The sequence below is a fragment of the Hibiscus syriacus genome, unplaced genomic scaffold (assembly GCF_006381635.1).
Source record: "Hibiscus syriacus cultivar Baekdansim isolate YM2019G1 unplaced genomic scaffold, ASM638163v2 tig00000930_pilon, whole genome shotgun sequence".
Taxonomy (NCBI): Eukaryota; Viridiplantae; Streptophyta; class Magnoliopsida; order Malvales; family Malvaceae; genus Hibiscus; species Hibiscus syriacus.
This window is the reverse complement of record NW_024061834.1, coordinates 31,288-49,475: the sequence shown is the minus strand read 5'-3', so window position 1 is coordinate 49,475 and position 18,188 is coordinate 31,288. Positions and strand designations below refer to the sequence as shown.

Below are 18,188 nucleotides of genomic sequence, written 5' to 3'. Positions count from 1 at the left end.
AAAGAACCTCCTTTCATTCAGGGGACTGAGGTTTTTCTCAAATCGGTAGCTTAAGCATTACCTGCGTGCGATATGTTTGCTACCTCCTTTCGAAAGGGATGATTGATGCAATAACGTCAAACATGTGTGCATACTGATAGTCGGGGGGAAAAACGAAGAGAGGTAGGGCTTTAGTTGCATGGGATAACATCTGTCAAGCTAAAAGGGATGCCAATTGGGTTTCCATGATCTTAAGTGTTCAATTATGCTCTTCTATGAATTAAGTTTTGAGAATGGTTGACACCCCTCGTCATTGTTATTTGAGTTTTTAAGGTAAAATATGTCCTTGCACGAAATTCTTGGAGGCTAAGCTCGGGACAAGACATCATATGCTTGGACTAGCATCTTCAAGGCTAAAGCAAGCTTAAAGATATATATTTTGGTGGATCGGGTATGATGGGGAAATCCAATTCATAAGATAGATGGAGTGGTGATAAGCCGATGAACTTCATATCTAATTATTTTGATAACCCAAACAGCCCACTGCTTTGCAAATATTTTGCTTTCAGAACCAAGGTAAGATTCAAGCAAAGTTAGAGCAGTATTTCAAAAGGATGATGCAAACCTTATCCTCAAATCATTCATTTCACCCACTAGAAATGACCTCCTCATATGGGAACTCCACAACACAGGCTACTACTCAGCAAAGTCGAGCTATAATTGGTTATTATTGAGAAGGAGACAGTGAGAGATAGTTCCTTCGTCTCGACACGGTTGCATAAACTCCCTACCCTAGGGATTCAAATAGCGGGCACGTAGCGCCGTTCGAAACCGAGATTAGTGAAATTAGCAGTGGGTATCAGATTCACGACAATAACGGTCCGTCACACCTGTAATTTAACTCTTTAATTAAATCGGTAAAGAATCTCTTGTCTCATAGTTATACCAAAATTTATCTTTATACATTTAATCTCTGTAAGTTTTCCCTATGTTGATAGTCTTATTTCTTTTAAATAACAATGTATTCAAATATCATCATTAATTAATTATGTTATCCTATCACCGATTTTTAAAGTCTTCTATTAGATAAATATATATATATATATATATATATATATATGTCATTTTCACTTAGAAAACATTCTAAAAATCATTAAAAATAACTCTTTATAATTATAATTATTATGTTTTAAGATAAGTTTTGCGAAATTTAAAAAAGTCACGACCGCGACACCCGCAATGACTGCGATGACATCCATTATGTCCGCAATCGTGATAAACGCGATGGCATCGGTTAATTCGATTGGTCAATTCGTTTATTTTGGTCGATTAATTCGATTAAAACCGAAATTTAATCACTCCTAAAACTATTAATATATGAATAATATATTGAAATTTTTTGATTAATTCGGTTAATTAACCGATTTTGAACCAAATTAATCGATAATCGAACTTTAAAAAAATTATTAACTGTTAACTGACTGAACTTAAAATTAACCGATTGATTAACATAGAAAATTTTCGGTTCAATCGATTTTATTGATTAACCGAAATTTTGAGCACCTAGATATTAGGCATTGTGACTAATACAAAATTGACATATTTTTAAAAGTAATAGATTACAGAATGTCTTGCCTGGCTGTTTCCTTTGTCTTGTGCTACATTTTTAGTCAAAAGTTTTATCAATCTATGGGACAGAGGGCAGGGCATTTTCCAAACCTTGTCCTTGGCTGCTAGATTACTTGTTCAATCGATAGTTTAAACTCTAGCTTATCAATCTTATCCTAAATTACCACCTTTTTATTCATTTACGCCCTTGTTTTTTTTTTTTTTTGTCTTACCTTGTTACTTTGGAATATCTGATTTAATTTCATTGCTGTCTGTTTTACTGTGTCGAACTGTAGATGAATTCATTGAATGATACTAATAGGTTAATAGCTAAAGAATGTTTTATTTTCTTAGGTATTAGTTTAAATAATTATGTTTGTAAAATGTATTTTTTAATAATTAAAAAATATTATAAATATATATTATCTTATAATCATTGTATATTAATAAAAATTATATCAATAATGTAAATTAATTCAACAACTCCATAAAATATAATATTCTTTTCTTCTTTTGACAAGTTTTAAATCTAATTATAATCTTATTTAGTGATAAGAGAAAGAAAAAGAAAGAAGAATGCCTGTAATAAATCTAGAACTCGTGTTTTAAAGAACAAAGAGAATAAAGCTAAGTAGTTTAACCAATAGATGAAATATTTCTTAATTAATCTAGGGTAAGTACAATGTAAATATGTTTAAAGATAACTCTCAATTATTGACAATGAACGGTCATACCCATACATTCTTAATGCTCAGACTCGTAACTCTTTACCACTGAAGTCGCTTGATTTATGCCAACAGATCGAATACTTTGCTCATATAATGTTGCTTCTTAGCATTGCCAATCTAAGTTTTTCATATATATATTTTTTCCAAGCATGCTTTAATTTATATGTTCACACTTCACGCTGAATAAAAGCATCTATTGGTGGTCCAAAATTTGTCGGTATATACGGAAAATTTTGGAAAAAGAAATCAGATCCGTCTGGTACACATCAAAATCAAATTACATTAAATAATGTTTTTTTATTTAAATTAATTATAAACGTATGAATACTATTATAAAAGTATTCCTTTATAATATTTAATATATAGATGACAAAATAGATTGTGAAGTTAGATCAATATGAATATCGAAATTAGCTTTTAGATTAAAAAATATTTGTTTATATGATCCAATAACATATATTGAATAAATAATATTTAAAAAATCTTTAGCTGCAAGCTGGTGTCAAAACTCTTTTACCAGACCTCCTGTTTCGTGAAAAACGATGAACGGTGCTCTCGAACGTTTTGATTATGGATCCCATCCGATTAACTGATGGAATTAATGAGAAAAAGCACAAAATTCCAAGACGATCATTCTAAATATTCAATATTATAATAAATCTTTTGTCCTTTTAAAGCTAACGCCACTTGTCACAACTCAAAAGTAAGAAAACATATTCCTTTTCACACTTTGCCCTCTCACCCATCGATTAGATCGGAATCTGAATCACATCAGCCCATCATTTATTCATATACCATATATTGGTCGTCCATTTTTCTCATATGTATAGGATAAGGGGAGGTAAGATAATAGGCTGCACTCAATACTAGGTTAAGAGTAACTTCCGTAAGAGACCTCCGAATTATGAAATGATCTCCATAGAACTCGATCCCACAACCTCAAGGTTAAGAACCTTGTGTTCTACCAACTGAGCTGGATGGTCATTTCTTATTCATATACCATATAATTTTGGCTAAACTACACCTACTTAATCTATTAGTTTTAGTATATTTTAATATTTAATTTTTTTAAAATTATATCTAATGTTTAGTTTGTTTCATTTTAGTATCCGTTCAAATTTTAACGTTAAATTTTGAACTTTTTTTTTGAAAGTTTAGGTACTAAAATTGATAGTTTAGGACTAACAACGTTAAATTTTTAACGGCGGGTACTAAAATGAAATGAAAACTAAATGTTAGACATGAATTAAAAAAAATGAAAGTTTTGGTACTAAAACGGACTAAAACTGATAGTTTAGCTACTAAATGCGTAGGAATATAATATTTTTATAATTACTTGTATTCGATCTATTAATTGTTAATTCGATTGGATATTATAAAAACAAATGTAATTTTCTTAGTTTAATTTACTTCATTCATAAACATCAAAATTGATATGCCATATAACTATACCATAAAGAATATAAAACATTTTACATGAAATAATATTATAAATATAAGGTAACAAAATAATATGAATGTAAATCTATAAGTGGTGTATATAAAATATAATATAAATTATTAATGTATTAAAAATAATTTATTATTTGATACATCAATTTTATATTTTATTTGTAAATATTAAAATCTAAAATTATAAATCTTATATTTTAGGTCCTAAAATTTTAAATACTTTTTAATAAATCATTTTTCTCTTTAATAAAATAGCAAGATTTAAATATATTTTAAAGATTCACATAAATAATGTAAGTTTATAAAACATGAGATATAAATTAATAAAAATAATAATAATTAATAGAAATTTAATTATTATATCATTTAGTAAAATTTAAGTTAAAATAGTTAATATTAAATCAAATAAAAACCCCTATTCATTTTCAAAGGGTGATTAATTCTTTACAAGTGGGCTAAAATATTGAAACTAACAAATAATGGGCGGAATGAGTTTGATCCGGGTCCAACTCACCATATAGGTAGGGATGGAAAAAAATCCGAACCCGACAGGGAAAACCGAAAATCGAATTAAACGGGGACGGGAGAAAATCGTTTATGCTAAACGGGGATCGAGAAAAACCGTTTATGCTAAACGGGGACGGGTTTGGTAATCCCTGCCCCGATTACCCGATTATCCGGCCATATAAATATTAAAAATAATTATTATTATATATATATATATAATATTAAAAAATTTAATTTAAATTAATATATATATAATATTTATATATTTAATTTAAATATATATATACCGGCCCAATACCTATTTAAATAACGGTTTATGCTAAACGGGGATACCCGTTTCCCCGCGGTTTTCCCCGATTACCCGATGGAGATCCCCGTTTAAATCTTCGCGGTTTTTTAAGCGGGGACGGGTATGGGTTTTTTAAACGGGGACGGTAACGGGGGACCAATACCCGGTCCGAACCCGGCCCGTTGCCATCCCTACATATAGGTCGTAGTCCTTACTCCTTGGTTCACGGAGGACTAGATTGAGATACGGGTGGGAACAATCATATCTTTAAAAATTTAAAATTATCATATATTTTAATTTTTATATGTTTTTATCAAAAAAATTATTTCAAAAATTTTATAAATTCATCAATTCTTAAAATTCAAAAATTCGTCTTTAATATAAAATTATGTGTTCTATCGGTTTTTATAATTTGGATTTATCTAAACGTTTTTTTTTTTATTTTAGCCTGTGGTTTCATAATGTGTAATATATAATTAAATGATTATGTGTTCTATCGGTTTGTATTATTTGTTAGTTGTTATAGTCGAGACAAAGAACTTCCTTCAAGTAAAGTAGCATAAGCTTTGGAGGTTTGGTAGTTTAGACTCTAGGGTGATGGTCTGGCAGTGTATGACATGAAAGTATCCTAACCAGCAAGACCAGTGAAAGTTTGTAGCTTGCAAGTCAAGTGACATATGTATCTATACATGATCAAAGAAGATCCTCAAAATTTGTAAAGATCACTAAAACCTGTATGAGATGATTGCGTTTAGATTCAAATCTCTTTGAGTTACAATCATCATAGCTGCATTTCATTAAAAGAATGACACTTAGGTGATTAATAATTTGAGAAGGTGGACGTAGATTTCAACCCTGGTAAAATGTCAGCAAGCATCTTTCACATTACCACTGGAACTGTGTGTATTCTCATAATTCAAAGAACCTATATATATACAGTGAGGCTGAATCCAACTATTAAAACGTACAGAGCATGCAATGCCACAAATAATTGCAGCATCTATGACACCACGTCCCGAAGAAACGAGAAAAGATAGGGGATGGGACAAGAGGCTGAGATTAAAATGAAAAAACCAACGCACGTAGATAGTTAACCAAAACATCATTCTTTTATTAATTATTTTCACTTCTGTAACCATTTAAATACTAGTGATGGTTGATGCTAACACAATGCACATAGCCATCCGCTTCTGACCATTGCGACAAATGCACGATTGTCTTCTCAATTAGATAGAAAGCCAACGACTTATTTCTCCTTCCAAAGCTTGAATTAAAAATCCAGTTAAATGCGTCTCTAACCAATCCAAGCTATTGTTTTCAACATTTTTAACAGCAAGACACCAGCGTTATGGAGCCTAAAGGTAACTGTAAAAAAATTTCCTGGCAGAGACTGATACAAAGCACTGTTCATAATTTGCAGCAACGGAGATTAAAAAAATGAATTCTCAAACATGATGGTGTCATGGCTGAAGGGACAAAAGGGGAAAATTCGGGAAAGATATAGAGTTAGGGATTTGGTAATTAGGGCGAAGTGAGAGAGAGATGAATGGAGAAAAAAGAGACGAATGCGCTTTGATTAATGGTTAAATCTGATATATGTCTGATATATGTTTGAAGCTTACCCTAAGAGGGTGTTTACAACTTTCTAAGACCCTAAAAATGAAGTGAAAATGACTAAAGATAAATCTTGAAAATATTCAAATAAAATCTTAAAAATAAGTGATAATTCCTGATTTGAATTTAAACTAAAATTGAGTAATATACCAATCCTTCTAGTATGCTGACCGGACCGTCTTTTGGAAGCTACTGACTGGGTGCCACGTCGGATATTGTCACGCCCAAACTTTGTATCTTTAGTATTTTTTCTGGAAATTAAAATCCTGCATAGAAAATAAATCAAAATACCCAAATTAGCAATAACATTCAATCAACAAGGAGTAATTAACGACAAAATAATATCAAAATAAATTATGCTCGGTATGAAGGACGAACATCTACCAATTTTCGATGATAGCCAAGAAGCCATTTACCATCAATACCTCGAATAATCCCGACACTTTCTGCTTCCTGAGAAATTTGGTTGAGAGCACCATTGGTATTTATTATAATCCCACCGTTGTAGGGGTTTCTACACCTCTGAGTATCGACTTGTCAAACATGGAAAGTAGGGATGACAAACGAGCGGGATGGGTGCAAATACCCCTTCCCACATCTCCATATCCATCTAATATTTTTGTTTCCATCACCCACCTACCACCCACTACATGAATTTTTTTAAATCCATACCGGACACATTCTCATATCCACCCCATACCCACTACCCAATTGGATATCCACCATTCATCATATACCCGTTTGTATTCGTCAATACCCACCAAGCAACAATCTCACAAATTACATAAGCAATAAAATATAAAATAAATACATTTATTAAGAAGCATAATAAAATAAACTAAGGATTAATTGAGTTTATACCCGTAACATTTAGTTAAATTACAAATCATGTCCTGTAAAATCTTAAGATTTATAGAATAGTCTCTGAAATTATACATAAATTCATAATGGTCCAAAATTTATATGTTGGGTATAATTAGTGGGCGGGCGGATTCGGAGCAGGTAAAGTCTTAAACTCATCACCTACCTACTACCCACGACGAATACGATTTTTTACATCCACACCCGCCTACTACCCACTAAACTTATATCCATCTTTGTCCCAATTGGAGTGGGTGCGGTGAGAAATCTATGAAATTGTACCCGTCCGCCATCCCTATTGGGAAGCCATAACTTTACTCCTAGAATTTCGAAGGTTATGAGCCGAGGATTTAGCAAATTTAATCACTTCCATGAAAGTCCAAACTTCTCCGTTAAAGATTGAATTATTCCGCTGTTTCCATAACCTTCAAGTGATGATCTCGATCAAATGCCTCTAGAAGTAATCTTGAGTATCCATTCTCCAAGTTTGGCTTAGATTACTTTTTAGCCAATCCTCCAGGGGAGCAGCAAAGAAGTTCTGTCATAAGTTGTTGGGAACTACCTGATTCCACACCATACGAGCCGAGGCACAATCTCACATCACATGGATTATATTTTCTTCCTCAAAAATATAAAGCGGACAGTGAGCGTTCGACGCTAATCCTCTTCTCACTCTTTGGAAGTTCGTCATCAATTGATTCCGAAGAACCAACCACAAGAACTGTTTGATACATTGGGAACCGTCGAAGTTCAAAGCTATATTCCAAATATTGCTTGGAGGATCACACCCCTCAGTAAAATTTTATAGGCTGAAGCAACAGTTCATTTACCGATATTTTCCCATCTCCAAGTTGGAATATCATCACCTGCATCATCCACAGGGGGGCACCTCTGTGATGAGCTGGATAGTTCCATTGTCTAAGAGTTGAGATAGCCTTTGGATGTCCCAACTCCCATCTGGCTTAACATAATCAACAACCCTTTATTCAAGTTTTGAGACTGAAAAGCGGTTGAATATTCAGGATCCAACTGTCTGTCCAGAATTTGGTCTTATTCCCATTCTCGATAGACCAACAGATGTTCTCTCGAATAAGATGCCAAACTCGAGTAAAAGACCTCCAAATATAGGAACAAGAACGCCTAGTGATTTGATCAGGAATAGCGTCTGTTACGTTGTATTTGGAATGGAGGGCACACACCCACAAAGCCTCCGGGTTTATTATGAGATTGTACCCCAAATTGACGAGGAACACATCATTATGGTAATTAAGAGACCGAATCCCCAAACCTCCATTAATGGTTAGTTGGCAAATCGATTTCCAATGGATAAGGGTCGACTTATGATTTTCTGACGATCCTCCCCAATAAAAGTTTGGGCAATACGTTCAATTTGAGCACAAACACTTTTAGGAATCGACGTAGTTTGCATGAAAAAATTCCGGATGGCTAGAAGAGTTGCTTTGGCCAACGTCACACTACTTGCAAGGGACAGCTTCGAGGCCACCCATCTGCTCAGCCTAGACCGAACTTTGTCGACCACTAATTAGAATGTACTTCTAGTGACCCTTTTATGGAATAAGGGCATACCCAAGTACTTGCCCAAGTCCATAGTACTCTGAAACCCCAACGTCGAGCATATGGAAGCTTCCAGCTCTTACTCAACATTAGAAGAAAAGAAAACTTTTGTTTTGTTCAAGCTAAGCTTGTGACCCGAAAATCGACTAAACTGATCCAATATAGCACCCACAAGTTGGGTCTGATGGGTAGAGGCTTCGCAAAGGAGGATCAAGTCATCGGGGAAGAAACGATGGGTAATGGGAGGCCTCTACGAGAAAGGATCATAGGTTCCCATAAACCCATATTTAAAGTATACTCGATGTTGTACCCAAAACGGTCCATACAGAAAACAAAGAGATACGGCAATAGAGGACAACCCTGACTAATACCCCTAGTCGATTTAAAGTCATCTAACAAAGATCTATTCCAAAGGACTTGGAATGAAGACAAGGAAATAAGATCCATAATAACTCGTCTGATGCGAGGCGAACATCCCATATCAACTAAAGACTCGGAGATGAAGTCTTGTCTAATCTAGTCATAAGCTTTTTCGAGATCGACTTTAATTGCCATCTATTTAGTCTTTCCTTTCTTCTTTCGCATGGAATGAATAGTCTCTTGAGCAACTATGGTAGTACCTGTGATGCTTCGACCAACAACAAAACTCACTTGATTCAGTGCAATGATCTTTGGGAAAAGGACTCGGAATCTATTTGCAATAATCTTCATAATAAGTTTATAAAACACCGTACAGAGACTAATTGGATGAAACTCTGTAAATGATTTCGGATTGCTGACTTTCGGTATAAGAACAAGCAAGGTTCTATGGAGAGCTGTTTCAAAAGGCTCGTCTTTGTGGACACCCTTAACCCAATCACAAATGGAAGCACCCATTGGCTCTGAAAAATAGGGCATGAAGACCATCGACCCCTGGTCTGTTTTATTTATTATTTTGAACCAAAGAAAAAATAGTTAATCTAGTAACCGATTCAAAATCAAAAAGTACTTTTCAAGTCATTTATAATTATTTTTGTCAAACTTAATTTTATGGTTTGTAACAATTATAATGATAGATACATTTACTTAACAAGTATATAGTCATACATGTTTATAAATACTATATTTGAGTTGTTTTAGTGATAAATAAGAGTATCATTCTCTTTAGAGATATCAGGTTCAAATAACTGTATATATAGGATGTGTGTGCGCTTACAATGACATAAATTACATTGCCCCAGATTAATAAAAAATAATTTCAAATAAAAAACTATATTTTATAAAAAAAATTAATTATGGTAAGAATAAAATTACAAACTTTCCTTATAAAAGTTGTAATTTTTGCAAATAACAAAAGAGTAACCTGGGCCGACATGTTGGTTCTATATATCTTTTGGGCTCAAAATGAGTAGTCTATTTAATTTAAGCGTAAACTATATATTTAATACTTAAACTACCAGTTTTGATATGTTTTAATATTTAATTTTTTTTCTTTTCAAAATCATACTTAAAGTTTAATTTTTGTTTCATTTTAGTACCCGCCATTAAAAATTTAATGGAATGTGACATTTTTTATAGGTAAATTACATCATTCATCTCTTAACTATCTTTTCACTCCTATTTTGGTCATTAAAATTTAAAAAATTCAATTTAAGTACTCAACTTTCAAATTAGACATGTTTTAATCACTCTAATTTATTTTATTAATAATATTTTGTGACATGATATTTTTATTGTTTTATTAATATATAATTAAAATAAAAAATTTAAATTTAAAATTTAGAGTGATTAAATTAGGAGTAATTTAAAATTTAAGTAATTAAATTTTAAAAAATATTAAACTTCATTAATCAAAATAGGAGTGAGAAGATAGTTGAGTGATGAATGATGTAATTTACCCCCAAAAAAGGGTCAAGTTGTAACAGCTCCGCTGAGTTTTTAACAGTCGGATACTAAAATGAAACAAAAACTAAACGTTAGATATGATTTTAAAAAATTTGAAAATTTAAGCATTAAAATGACCAAAACTAATAGTTCGGGTACTAAATATATAATTTATACTTAATTCAATTTATCTTTTTTATAAATGTATTCAAGAACCCTAAGAAAGCAATAATCAGCTACAAAACCAACCAGACTAATAAAATCACAGTCCAACTATGTCCACTGATTATAAAGAATACCCAATTTTATATAGACTTTTATTAACATTCTCTAATCTAGTAATGTTTATGTACAAGAGTCTATTTCTCGCAATGTCTTTAATAGAACCCACAATATGATTTTAAAAATACAATTAATCAAACAAATTTTTTGGATGACAGAATCGAACTTAAGTAAGATTGATTATTAGATTCGATTATGCTAATTTTTCTTAGTATATGCAGCTGCTGGGGTATATACAAATCCAGCAACCTGGTATGGATGCTAATTAGTGTCGCAGTTTTTAACCTTTGTTATTATTAATTAACTTTTTTTACACAATAAACTTTAGGTCAGGGGTGGTTCCCAGTCCAACTATATCTAAGATTCAATTGAGATTTATATAAGAATTTATAAATTATCCACCAAGAGTGACGGTCGTAAGATTCAAGCCTAGCATCAGAAACTCAAATTCTTAAATTCCAACCACTTATACCAACTGTGTTAGCATTATTAATTAACTTCATTGAAACCTGCAAACATAGTTTCACAGTTTAATTAGTTCTGTCGGCAACCGTGTTCCAAGCTTATGGAAGAGGTTGTCGAAACATAATTTTTAGTTTTAAAATGCATCAAAAACAAGCTGGTTCCAGGTGGGTTTCCAAATACCGAGGCCCTGGCTTTTGTTGCACAGTGTTGCGAAAACCAGATCTCATATCTATGAGCGCCAACTTGTTCAAAGAGTCTTGGAATGCACTACAACCTTGTACCAAAAACCAAAAAGGAACCAACATTTTCAAGCTAAAGCTTTCCTTTATTGGTATTGGGGAAACCCTAATCTCACACCAAGCAGAAAACCTCCCCCAATTGAACCAGTTTAATAAGCACCTGCACGGCTCTGGCTTGTTATTTGGACATCTGTTTTTGCTTTTGTGAAACACAACTGCAGGTACATTGTCTTGAGCAATGGATTTTTAAGACAAACTAGTTTGAAACCTAATTAAAACCACATATTATATGGGCATTCTTTTAGTAACAAGGAAAGATTGTCGGAATAGATTTAGATATGCTACAAATCCTTCAAGTTCATTTGAGTTTTTAAAACCATTTGCCTCCACTTGGTTGGAACATTCTCCAACTTGTGCCCAGTGTCAATATTCCTTTACTTTCTTCTTTCTTTGTCTACTTAATTATTGGTTTTTGGATATCAGTATATCTCAATCTAAACATTTAAAAATAGTTATCTTAACTTCTAATTAACTTAAAGCGAAAGTCATGATCGAAACGGATATTACATGAATTAAAAACATCTCAATTCGAATTTAAAACTTTTAGATACGATATTTTAAACGATATTTTAATCAATCAAATATAGGTATCTCGAATATCATATAATAGTTCCCTATCAAGTGAAAAAACCAAGATTATCGTGTTACATTTGATTACAAAGTAGTATCGGTTTTAAATACTCTCAACCATTTGACAATGAACGCTCAATCACCTGTTGCAGTCGTTGGTGCACGAATTCGTGACCCCTAAAATCAACAACAATTCTTTTAACTACTAAAGTAAGTTGGTTCGTGCATGCATCATTGATTATATATACATATATATTGTCGTTTGAAATGTGGGTCGTATTTGATGAATAAACATGATCAAATGTATGTGTCGATAAGAGTTAAGTTGGAAGAGTGAACTGAAATTGTACATAAGCCAAACAAAGCAAGCCACGTAGATCATCTTGAAGTGAAATCTTGGAAACCCAATCTCTACCACAAATGGCGGATTCCCCATCTTATCTCTTCTGTTCGTTATATAAATACTTATTCCCTCTGTGAGAAAAAAGAAGCATTTAATGGACAGAATAGGTCCACGGTGTGAATCTGTAAATCTCTAGTTAGCATTAGCTAGACGACGATAGTATAAATGTAGACAAATTCCAGTGATCGGAGAAACAATGATGTTTTTATACTCTTCTTTTGATTTATTTTTTGTTTTGTTTTGGCTTGCAAGGAGTAGAGCATGGGACTGTAAATGATGAAATCCGAGCTTTAGATTTACTTCATGTTACCTTAATTTGATTCCAATCTTCAATATTAAATTATATATTACTTGAAATTTGATTTTAAAATCATTTATTTAACTAATTAATAAATAATAGAATATTATTTTACTAAAATAAACAGAAACAATAAGAATATATATATATATTTATGTTTAGCATTAGAGAAAATTTTAGTTCTTCAATGTTATTCTTAAACAGTTCAAAAATTATCAGTACAGTATATAAAATTTATATTTTTAAGTCATAATTGATAATTAATACCGTCAGTTAACTAATAATCGATTTTTATGAAAATAACATCATTTTTAGAAAAATAAAATTTTTAAACGACTTTGATTATGTTTTACGTATATAAAATATTACGAGATTATCAACCCCTACGAAACTCTATATCTCAAGCTTATAAAAAAAATGAGATTCTAATTTTAATGTTTACATCATTTTTTTTATATGGAAATTTTATATATATATATATATATATTAGTTGGTTAGTGAAAAATCAATGATGAAACCACATGGTTTTGACAAATTGCAAATAGAAAATGAGAAGGAAATAAGGATTTAGACTTTGGAGGCATAGGAGTGTGGGGGAGGGGACCCTATAAAAGGACAGAAATCAAAGGCAGAGAAGCAAAGGAGTGTGGATAAAACGTGGGTTTCATCAGCCAATCAACTCTTTTATACCAAACTCAGATTTCCCCCAATCCAAAGACTTTTATATCATAGGCTAATCACTCGATTTCCCCACTTTTTATCCTTTTTTTTACCCAAACTCAGAGCTTAAATTGACCCGACCCGTCAACTCTGATTTTCTGGCTATAGTTTCATACCCGTTAAGCCTTTTCATTCGTTTTCTGGGAGACAAAGTACCCCATTTAAGCTCACGCTCTGCTTCTCCCTTTTATTTGGGTTTTCGAGTCGTGAGCTTTCGGTTTTCTTTATCAAAACCATGGCGGTTTCTTCGACTCTTTGCGGTGCTAAATGGGAGCGTTTGTTGGTCAATGCTTGTTCGTCGCCCGGGGCATCTTCTTTGCGGGCGTGCTCTCTTTCTCAGCAGCAAATGAAGGCTTTTTCCAAGCCTAATAGTGGAAAGAAAGGTTTGGCGCAGAGGATTGGTGGAGTTAGATGTGAAGTTGCTCAATCTGAAGCCATTAGCGAAGGCGAAAGAATCGATCCCTCCAAGGCTTCTGCGCTCTCCGCTCTTGAACAGCTCAAGACTTCCGCAGCTGACAGTACGTTTACCTTTAATTTCTGCTAAGTTTCCCCTTTTCAATCGCGTGTTTTGGCTGAATTTTGTGTTATTCAGTTTTAGATCTCATTGTGAATTGCGATTTGATGAATTGTTGCTTAATGTGATGCTGAAAAGTTTCATCTTTTTGGAGCAGACATGTTTGACCAGTTCACAATCTTTAGATATTTAGAGCATCAGTTAACTGGGAATGGTAATTCAGTTTTAAAAAACCACGAAATAACTATGATTGCAAAAGAATTATAGCTTTATTTCTACCTACTGCACATGCATTCACTTGCCTGTTGCTTTTGTTGGTTGATGGGAAAAACAAAATCAAACTTCGAGTTATGCCTTGAAATATAGAACTTATTCTGTGCTTTTGTGTACCCTGCCATTGTATCAATAAAACCATCATCAATATCCTTTCAGTGAAGTTTTTGTTTTGAATAAGAGGGCTGAAAGCTATGTTACTAGGACGGTGTGTATGGTCAAAGATGGGTACATGTCTGACACATATGTTTTAACTTTTTCCCCCAAAATTTTCATGTATTTAGAGGGTGATCATATCCCTATCCCATGTCTTAGTGTGTGCCGGACACAAGTTCTTCAAGAAAAATGAAGACATGGAGCAACATAGAAGGAAAATGTTTCCATGACCATACTATTAATACTGATAGTTGCTTGCATGGGCTTCCCTCTTTTGTCAACTCCCTTAAATCGGCATACAATGCCTTTAATGTCCAGAAACTTCTAGATATTAAGAACAAACATTTAGATATGGAGTTATTTTATCTTCAATTAAATTCACAGTATTTGAGGCGTTTTTTTCAGGTATTTCAATCGTGTATTACATAATCCTTTTTGCAGAATATATGTGTTAATTTTCCTCACAATCTTCTATGGGTCCATGTCAGGATATACAAAGGAAAGGAGCAGCATTGTGGTCATAGGGCTTAGTATTCACACTGCACCTGTGGAGATGCGTGAGAAACTTGCCATTCCAGAAGCAGAATGGCCACGAGCCATTGGAGAATTATGTGGTTTGAATCATATTGAAGAGGCTGCTGTTCTTAGCACCTGCAACAGGATGGAAATATATGTTGTGGCCCTATCGCAGCATCGTGGTGTCAAGGAAGTAACTGAATGGATGTCAAAGGTATTTTTTTGATGGAAAATATATAATATTATTTGGACTCGATAGTTTGTGATATTTACCTCTATGGAAACTTTAAATTTAGTAGCAGTTTAAGTAACTGCAATTTGGTTGCAGACTAGTGGTATCCCAGTTTCAGAGATTTGTGAACACCGGTTTTTGTTGTACAACAAAGATGCTACACAGCACATCTTTGAAGTATCTGCTGGTCTTGATTCTCTTGTTCTTGGAGAAGGTCAAATTCTTGCACAAGTTAAACAAGTTGTTAAAGTTGGGCAAGGTGTTGTTGGCTTCGGAAGGAATGTTAGTGGGCTGTTCAAACATGCAATTACTGTTGGGAAACGGGTTAGAACAGAGACTAACATTGCTGCTGGGGCTGTTTCTGTTAGCTCTGCTGCTGTTGAATTGGCTTTGATGAAGCTGCCTGAGTCTTCACATGCTGCTGCTCGAATGTTAGTTATTGGAGCAGGAAAGATGGGAAAGCTTGTGATCAAGCACTTGGTGGCAAAAGGTTGCACCAAGATGGTTGTTGTTAATAGAAGTGAGGAGAAAGTCTCAGCAATCCGTGAGGAGATGAAAGGTGTTGAGATTATTTACAGACCCCTTACAGACATGCTCGCTTGTTCAGCGGAAGCTGATGTGATCTTTACTAGTACTGCATCAGAAACTCCGTTGTTTTTGAAAGAACATGTCAAGGACCTCCCCCTTGTCAGCTCTGAAGTTGGTGGTTCAAGGCTCTTCGTTGATATCTCCGTTCCACGAAATGTGGGATCATGTGTCTCAGATGTTGGAGGCGCACGACTGTACAATGTCGATGACCTGAAGGAGGTTGTAGCTGCTAATAAAGAGGACCGACTACGAAAAGCAATGGAAGCTCAGGCCATTATTGCTGAGGAATCAAAACAGTTTGACGCATGGAGGGATTCACTTGAAACCGTTCCAACCATCAAGAAGTTGAGAGCCTATGCGGAGAGAATTCGAGCTGCAGAGTTAGAGAAATGCTTATCAAAGATGGGGGAAGATATCCCAAAGAAGTCAAGGAAGGCAGTGGATGATCTCAGCCGTGGAATTGTGAACAAACTTCTCCATGGTCCAATGCAGCACCTGAGATGTGATGGCAGTGACAGTCGAACTCTAAGTGAGACCCTTGAGAACATGTATGCACTTAACAGAATGTTCGGCCTCGAGACAGATATATCTCTTCTAGAACAGAAAATTCGAGCCAAGGTGGAACAAAGCAAAAAGTAGGTGTCGATGTAGAATATCCAACTTCCTAATGGTCAAATAAGAGGGTTACTTCCTCAGGGTGTTATGAGTTTTCATCTGCTGTAGTTGTCGATTCAAAGTTCTTGTGGGGTATATTTCAATTCATTAATTTGTGTAATTTAGACTCTTTTGTGTTTGAATCTCATTTGATCTTCACACTCAGACGACATGCTTGTTGGTGGTCTTTTGGCTGTGGTGTGCACAGTGTGAAGTGAGCTTGATCCGTGTCACATTCATCTGTAGAATGTATGATATCTATTTGAACAATATCAAGCATTGTAACTAATCGCCACTTATTTTAATATAGAGCTGGAATTTCGGCAAATGTATTTATTCAGATTTTTCTTAAGTGAACTTCACTGTTGATATGACCCAAAAAAGGGAAATGCAAATGGTAGGTACAATTTAGTTTGTGAATGATTTAGTTTAGCGAATAGTAGTGAAATGTTAAATAGCCATCAATGGAATCACTCTAAAACGCCTTATTTGGGCTTAGTAAAGACTGAGAAGAAGGTTCATATTAATCCGTGACCAAGCTGAGCTGCAAGTTGTTGCACCAGAGGACAAATGAACATTGTGTGGAGGGCTGGATGCAAACAGGTACCTCCATGGCAGATAATTCCGTGACCACTGAATTCCTTCAAAAATCAGATGGAAGAAGACACAACATAAACAAGGGTGCCCCCACCCCCCGGCGGATGTCTAATGGCTCATATATTGTTATAGCCCTTTGGAGTCACAGTGACAACAGTAGGATTCCAAAAGGAATCCCTGACCCCCAAACACATTAAGGTCCATGAAAAACCACATGCTTCATCAAATATGAGATTATGTCTAAACACTCCCCAGCTATTGTTTTTCACCAATAATGCTGACAGAGACTTCACAATAGGACCATTTATTTTTGTCATTTGGCATCAAATGATATTATCACCGAACACAAACCATCTATGGCTTGGAATCCAAGGACAACCGATTGAGAAAAGTGAGAAGACGTGCAGGACTTCTGCAACCACCGGTTGCCCTTGACTGCCATTATAAAACCTCCAATATTTCTGGGTCCATTATGTTTTTTATTCGTTTTTCAAATAAGATAAGAATAGTATTCTGTCATTAGTTGGCTAATAACACTAATTGCGCTGCTAAAAAGACTTGCAAGCTAAGGCAAAATTGTGATGGTTTTGCCATTCTTGGTTGAAATTGCATGGACACCATTGATCATGCTCAAATAGTATGATGTATACTCCTTTCATACAGGCCATTTTAATTTGATAATTAGATGGTGGTTAATATGACCGACTCTACATTGGATTAGGATTGTATTATTTCACGGTTGGTTTTAGCCTTGCCCTGTTAAATCATTGAGGTTAGGAGTTTTGGGATTTCCTGCAAGAGTCTTTTATAAATTTGGAGAAAAACATGAAAATCCTTTTGGGTCCCTACTCCTTCCTCATTTCTGAAAAGGGTTTGAAAGAGCTGGTTCCCTTTGAAAAACACTAACCTAAGGAGCTCTCCTTTCAAAGCTAAGAACCCTAAACACTAGTGTCCCTTCAACGAGTGTTTTTCCCCCATCCATGGAAAACTAAAGAAGAAAAAGAAAAGCCATTTTTCCCGTAGTTCTAAAATTGTACTTTCCCATTAAAACACGTGAAGGGGAAAAAGAAACCAATGCACTTTATAACAATAACAAGTAACACCCGTGTTCCAAAAGCAAAGGCAAACGTGGAGCTTCCCTTCCT

At 34.2% G+C, this 18,188-nt stretch overlaps 1 protein-coding gene across 1 annotated transcript; it reads left to right on the top strand.

Annotated features, from left to right (window-relative positions):
* Positions 1 to 13,630: 13,630 nt before the first annotated feature.
* On the top strand, positions 13,631 to 16,753 carry LOC120118267 (glutamyl-tRNA reductase 1, chloroplastic-like). The gene is made up of 3 exons (XM_039138357.1): positions 13,631 to 14,031; positions 14,945 to 15,186; positions 15,301 to 16,753. Exons 1-3 carry the CDS (start codon positions 13,749 to 13,751, stop codon positions 16,429 to 16,431), a joined length of 1,656 nt encoding a protein of 551 aa, XP_038994288.1. The 5' UTR covers positions 13,631 to 13,748; the 3' UTR covers positions 16,432 to 16,753.
* Positions 16,754 to 18,188: the final 1,435 nt, after the last annotated feature.

Bases quoted from the DNA above. Each gene is read 5' to 3' on its own strand.
- LOC120118267 (XM_039138357.1), top strand. From the start codon at position 13,749: ATGGCGGTTTCTTCGACTCTTTGCGGTGCTAAATGGGAGCGTTTGTTG. The intron at 14,032-14,944 runs GTACGTTTACCT...GGTCCATGTCAG, and splicing joins CAAGACTTCCGCAGCTGACA to GATATACAAAGGAAAGGAGC. The intron at 15,187-15,300 runs GTATTTTTTTGA...ATTTGGTTGCAG, and splicing joins TAACTGAATGGATGTCAAAG to ACTAGTGGTATCCCAGTTTC.